The sequence below is a fragment of the Salvia miltiorrhiza genome, chromosome 2 (genome assembly GCF_028751815.1).
Source record: "Salvia miltiorrhiza cultivar Shanhuang (shh) chromosome 2, IMPLAD_Smil_shh, whole genome shotgun sequence".
In the NCBI taxonomy this organism is placed as follows: domain Eukaryota; kingdom Viridiplantae; phylum Streptophyta; class Magnoliopsida; order Lamiales; family Lamiaceae; genus Salvia; species Salvia miltiorrhiza.
The window spans coordinates 12,515,296-12,522,211 of record NC_080388.1 but is presented as its reverse complement, the minus strand read 5'-3'; the positions used below and the strand labels follow the sequence as shown (position 1 = coordinate 12,522,211).

The 6,916-nt window shown below is 35.3% G+C and overlaps 1 protein-coding gene across 1 annotated transcript; it reads left to right on the top strand.

Moving 5' to 3' along the window:
- The first annotated feature begins 422 nt into the window (after window positions 1–422).
- On the top strand, window positions 423–4,929 carry LOC131011244 (homeobox protein knotted-1-like LET6). Its single transcript, XM_057939032.1, has 4 exons — window positions 423–1,541; window positions 1,643–1,889; window positions 3,999–4,243; window positions 4,466–4,929. The coding sequence occupies exons 1-4, from the start codon at window positions 1,104–1,106 to the stop codon at window positions 4,667–4,669; spliced, it is 1,134 nt and encodes a 377-aa protein (XP_057795015.1). The 5' UTR covers window positions 423–1,103; the 3' UTR covers window positions 4,670–4,929.
- The last annotated feature ends 1,987 nt before the right edge of the window (window positions 4,930–6,916 follow it).

Sequence of the window (6,916 nt, the reverse complement as noted above, 5' to 3'; positions counted from 1 at the left end):
AAAGATTCTTTACAAAAAAGTGGGACCCTTTCTCCACTCAACTAATAAAAATACACTTCTTCTTAAAAAGTGGGACTCTTTCTCCACTCAACTAAGAAAAATACATTTTTTCTTAAAACACGTGTTTTTTCCCCTAGGCCTTTAATTGGTGGACGGATGGAGTAATAGTATTTTGAATATGAAATCTTTGGTTAAGGCATTAATCGCATTACGATGGGTGTTGACTTGTGATTGCATGACCTAACACTAACACGTTTTTTTGTCTGAATATAAAACTGAAGATGATAGTAGTAATTTTTTTGATAGTAAGACATTATTAGAAAAAATAATTAGGCGAAGAAAAAACAATAATGAAAGAGTGGACAAAGAGATGTATGGCAGGGGTTGGCAGTAAACAAAAATTAGCACAGGAATTGTGATTCCGTGCCCCCAAACATCTCCTTCACCACATAACACACTTCACTAAACTACACCTCGATTTGATCGTTCAATCCCTCCTTCCTTTTTCTTTTCAATTTCTCTCTCTCTCTCTCTAGAGTTTGCCAGTAATGGCAGTGACTCAGTGGCAGTGCAAGAAAAGAGAGCGAGAGTTTTCATTGGGAAGGTAACGCTTTGCACCACAACCTAGCTACCTCATCCTCCCTCTCCTCTCCTCTCCTTCTTGGACCTACTTACTCACCCACCATAAAAACACACAACACGCACTCTCTCTCTGCCAAACACCGCGTGCCCCTCTGCTACTTTCTCTCTCTTCTTTCACGGCTATCTATCTGCATTTCTTTCCTTGTTGGCTCAGTACTCGTCTGAACGCAGATAGAGAGAGGGATTTTAATATATTAAGTATGTGTTGTTATTAGTGATGATCGAAATAAGACGAGAGGAACCCCATTTCCAAAGGCAAAAGATAAAAGACCTGAACAGAGGCTACTTTCCTCAGACCCATCAAAGAGCAAAAGGAACCCTTTCATCACAACTGACTACAGACTACCACTAACTACAACATACCACTATTTAGGATTTTCTGTAAAAAGGCTGAACAAGTAAGCATAAAACTCGGGAGCCCTTTGCATTTGTTGCATTCATAAAGACCAAATACATTGCTTATGCGTGTGTACAACAAGAGAGAGAGAGAGAAACAAACAAACCCCAAGAGAAGAAAGAGAATTTCAAGGGTTTATAAACAAAACCCAAGGGCACAAGCAGGAGCTAGAGAGATGGAGAGTGGCGGTGGTGGTGGCGGTGGCTCCAGCAGCAACAATTCTTGTTTTATGGCCTTCGGAGAAAACAATAATGGCTATTGCCCTATAATAATGATGCCTCCACAGTCCGATTCGGACGCCGGAAACACCCACTTTCTTCCTCTCCCATCCACCGACATCAACCGCTCCATCATGCTTGAAGATCATGCCAAGAATATCACCACCACCGGATATTATTTTATGGACACCACCAACGACGCAGCCGCCTGCTCCACCAAGGCCAAGATCATGGCTCATCCACACTACCATCGCCTCTTGAGTGCTTACGCTAACTGTCAAAAGGTACTATTAATTTTCAATTCAAACCCTTGAGAGAGTAGTGATAGTGACAGCTGTGAATTTGTGGATCATTATATATATTTATGTGTATATGATTGAGACAGATAGGAGCGCCGCCGGAGGTGGTGGCGAAGCTAGAGGAGGCGTGCGCGGCGGCGGCGGCGATGAGCCGCCACTGCACCAGCGCCTTCGGCGAGGATCCGGCGCTGGACCAATTCATGGAGGCCTACTGCGAGATGCTCACAAAATACGAGCAAGAGCTCTCCAAACCCTTCAAAGAAGCCATGCTTTTTCTCTCGAGAATTGAGTGCCAGTTCAAAGCCCTCACCCTCTCCCCTTCCGCCTCCGGTGGTAATTAAAATTTAAAACCCCTCTCTCTTTCTCTCTCTAACTATATATATAACACAGATCTCACTGTTTAAAGTTAGATTTAGTGCTTGAATTCTTGTGTTTTTGTATATAATCAATGACTGCATGTGCATGTTTCCAAGATAAATGAGGATTTTTTGTTTACCGTAGAAATAGTGAGTTTCCAGATGCAGATCTTCCATTCTTTAATGGCTTTTCTGTTTCTTCCTTTTTCTTAATATATATATTTATATACATATTTTTTCAATTTCTCCTATTCACTCTTTTTTGTTGTTTCTTTTGTTTCCATACTATAACCTCGTGAATCATCATTCATACCCTATTTTTATCTAACTCGAATCATTAATCTAGGTATACTATATATACATATATCCTCATATAGGCATGTGCATATATTTTGATTTTACTCAGAAATTCAGTTTCATCAACAAAGCCCTCTGCTCACAGCGCTTCCTTATATTTCGGACTCATTAGTCTGGAAACATTTTTTGTCAAAAATTCCACTGTCGCTGCATATATATAATGTACTATATTATTTTAAATCATATACAATGAGTTGGAGTGTGATGAATTAGTGTGAATTTCCAACCGGTTTAACTGATTTTTTTTTTTTTACTTTGGTTTTAAATTTTCCTTCTTTATTTCATGAGTTTTCTATAGATTTAGCACCAGCTGCATTAGTGTCATCAAGTGTGATGGTTGTCATAATGCTGTGTTATAAATTGAACGAATCCAGCTTGCTAATTAATAAATTCTGAAAAAAAAAGTATTGATCTAACTTGCATAGTATTGAAACGGGTCAATGGAGAGATAAGGTGATTCTTGGAGTGGATGGAGAACTAATTACTAACATCTAACATGACTTTGCCCGATCAAAAAAAAAAAAAAAAAAAAAGTATTGAAACGTCGTACATTTAATTTCATCCTTGTAGTAAATTAGGTCCATATGTCATGCATATTGGTAAACTTGTATACATATTAAGCAGTTTTACTGGAATCTATATTTCCTTTATTTAAATTTTTAATTTCACAAATTTTAACATAATTCTCATTGAAACTAGTAACTAGAGCGGAATTCCCTGTCCTCCTATATATATATATATATGAGATGTGCATTGTTCATATATATCACAGGTTAGTCTTGTATATGTTTATAATAGATTTGTTTATCTTGAACTCAGCTACATTAACATTGCATTAACCCTAGTAAGCTTTCTATTTTAACCTCGATGAATGTGGTTCACATATATTGCACATAACTGAGCTTCTGGGTAAGGCAGAAAGATGTGCATACATAAACAAGTGATCACTTGCGATTTTCTCGTCTTATAATACACCTGTATGACTTGGAGAGCTCTGCAAGAATAAATTAAGCTTAAACTGTGTCAATTTTGAGAAATATGTTACCATTAAGATCTCTAAAAGCTGTTTTATTCAACAGTATCCCTGGCATATAATGTTGTATCCTTGTTACATATGTATCTGATTTATCTACTCCTTCTTTAAAGCTAGAATTAATTGTTCTATAGGGCTTTGAGGATATATCATATTTTCAATCCACATACTAAGTGGCGTATTACGAGTAAAACTTTTAGTTTATTCGAATTGTATTTTAGTGATTTGAATCCCTTAATTTCTCTTACATGGATTATCACTCAATTAGTTGAGAACACCTATGCAAGATGTTTTGTGACTGTAAATTCTTGACATATTTAGAATCACCATAGTTGGACGGGATAAAGTCTTCTTTCTTCCGAGTACTTATAAACTCAAGGAAATAAATTATTAGGGTAAATTCTTGACATAAGTAGAATCACCATAAGTCCAAATGAATAATTAGTAATTACAGATATACATATAGCATAAGAATCTAATATAAGACATTTTTTTTCAAGGGTTGTGCATATTTATTTCCTTTCCTGATAACATTTTGAACTATTTTGAGGGTGACCTTTTTTGGTTATGATTTCACAATATATCTTATGGCAATTCTTCAATCGTGTTTCACTTTTGTAGTCAAATCTAAAGCAATCTATATGATAAAGACATCAATTGTTTGTACTTGGTTAATCGATTCTTCCATTGTATCAGCTTGTATCGAAGCAATGGAGACAAACGGCTCATCTGAAGAAGAGGTCGACGTTAACAACAGTTTCATAGACCCTCAAGCAGAAGACAGGGAACTCAAAGGCCAGCTTCTACGAAAATACAGCGGATATCTGGGCAGCCTCAAACAGGAATTCATGAAGAAACGAAAGAAAGGAAAGCTGCCAAAAGAAGCTCGCCAACAACTTCTCGACTGGTGGAGCAGGCATTACAAATGGCCATATCCATCGGTATTAGTCCTAACCTATTAAACACATTATTTCTTTTAAAAAAAAATTAATCGATGCCCAAGCTAGATAAATCCAGCTCAAATTATTAAGTATTATTCTAACAATGAAATTATTACTACAACATTGAGAAATAGGATTGCAATTATTCAACCTCAATTTCTCCCTATTGCTGTTTAAATCCTATTTGAACATGTATGGTTAATTATTTCATGCCGTTAACAGGAATCTCAGAAGCTGGCATTGGCTGAATCGACGGGTCTGGATCAGAAGCAAATAAACAACTGGTTCATCAACCAAAGGAAACGTCACTGGAAGCCGTCTGAGGACATGCAGTTCGTGGTGATGGATGCTACACACCCTCACTATTACATGGAAAATGTTTTGGGCAATCCTTACCCGATGGATATATCGCCTGCGCTCCTCTAAACAGTTTGCCTCGACATCGATCTCATTATTAATTTGTCAGCGGAACCGAAGATGTAAGGAATTCAAGAACTGCTATTTAGTATGTATGTTTATAGTGTGCTAGCTAACTGTCAATTAACTACTGAAAGTCTATAGCCTGTTGCTTTCAGATTTTATGCCACTGCTATATATATATATATATATATATATTTAGTTTTATTGTTTAAAAGTGGTCCTGGACAACGATCTTATATGAATCTGCTTATGGCAGATTTTGCCTATTTGATATTTCAAATGATGTTTTATTTATGTCGAGATTTTACTGAATTGAGTTATTATTATTATTATTATTATTATTATTATTATTATTAGGGTTAATTGCATGTTACTACATAAATTATGGCCAAATTTTGATTCTTAATCAAATAAAAAAGGGTTAATTGTCCAAAAATGCATGAACTATATCCAAATTTTTATTTATTTTGAAAGTTAGCTAAACTCTAGAAGTTCGTTGTCGGTTAGAGGAGCAGGTTAGTCAGGGGATGCAAATGTTAGAGCATCTGTAATGGTGCCTACTTGATAACTTACTTGATAGGAGGGGACCACATTGAATAAGGAGGCTGCATTGTGATTACTTCATAGCCTACTTGATTTTTTTAGTTTTGATTTTTATGTTTTTCATTTAATTTTAATTGCTCAAATTTAAATAAAATAATTTACTAATAATTAAAATTGCATTAAATAAAGATCCTAAATATTACATCAAAAAACACCTAAAGACACATTAAAAATTACTTAAATCCTAAAAAATATATTTAAAACTAACATTAAAATATCTAATTTCAAAGAAAAAAAAAGAGAAAATGGGTAATTCTCGGGTATACTCGAAGAAACGAGTAACCCTCGAGTAGGCAAGCTCTGCAACGGGCTACTCGATGCTTGGGCTACTCGAGTAAGGGGCATCGAGTAGCCCGTTACCGATGCTCTTAGTGGATCAAGCACCGGCAAAACGTGGACGGGGTCGTCCACCGAAGGGTATGGAGAAGCCGAGTGGACCACTGGCTCCGGAAGATAGCATAAAAGTCGCCTCAGATATGCGGCCGAAATAAGTTATTCACCGAGGGATTTTGTTATTGATCATAGCAGGAATGCGAGTATGCGAGTTATGGTTAACATTGCCAATAACCGTTGGTCAGTTGATATGGAGTTGGACAACTTCCACACTAAAATGGGTTTTCCTTATGACTAGTGTTTGTGCGTTTGGTGTTTTTCATGATTTTTTGCTAGTTTTCTTTTTTCTTTTTTATACTGTTTAACGAGCTCATTTTTTAGCCTCAGGACCCCTAGCCTGCGTTCTTATGCTCTCAAGGGCTTTTTCTCTTTTTTATTTCTTTTTTATAAAACCTCCATTTAATAATAATGATAAGTAACTAGTTTGTTCGCCAGTGCGATATGCACGGGCCAAAACATACTCCCTCCGTCCACGAAATAAACTCCTACTTGCCCTTAAATATTTGTCCACGAAATAAACTCCTACTCTGCTTTTTGGACAATTATACCCTCCCTTACTTTTAAATTTAGTACACTTTTATCTATTGGGCCACTTTATTCCACCATTACTTATGTAATTAGTCTCCCCTAAACTAACTATTATTATTATTATTATTATTATTATTATTATTATTATTATTATTATTATTATTATTATTATTATTATTATTATTGTTATCCTTATTATTATTGTTGTTATTGTAATTGTTGTTGTTATTATTATTATTATTATTATTATTATTATTATTATTATTATCATGATCCTTATTATTATTATTAGAGTGGATTTTTAAAATGGCCACTTTCATATTGTAAAATTAAAAATTGTCCACTAAGATAAAAATATTAAAAAATAGCCACTGTTACCAAAATACCCTTCCACATTAAAAATTAAAAAAATGTCCACTTTACATCACCCCTTTAAAAAATCCCGCAATTCACAACCAGTGTGAATTCACAACCAAAATTTTTCGGTTGTGAATTCACACTGGTTGTGAATTGAGAATTCACAACCAGTCGAATTCACAACCAGAATTTTTTGTTTGAGAATTCACAACTAGTCGAATTCACAACCAGTCGAATTCACAACCAAAATTTAATTCACAACTAGAATTTTTTGGTTGTGAATTCACAACAAACGAATTCACAACCAAAATTTAATTCACAACCAGATTTATGTTGGTTGTGAATTCACAATCAGTCGAATTCACAACCTGA

Coding starts and splice junctions, on each gene's coding strand:
- LOC131011244 (XM_057939032.1), top strand. CDS start 1,104: ATGCGTGTGTACAACAAGAGAGAGAGAGAGAAACAAACAAACCCCAAG. Junction 1,890..3,998: donor CTCCCCTTCCGCCTCCGGTG/GTAATTAAAATT, acceptor CCATTGTATCAG/CTTGTATCGAAGCAATGGAG. Junction 4,244..4,465: donor ACAAATGGCCATATCCATCG/GTATTAGTCCTA, acceptor TGCCGTTAACAG/GAATCTCAGAAGCTGGCATT.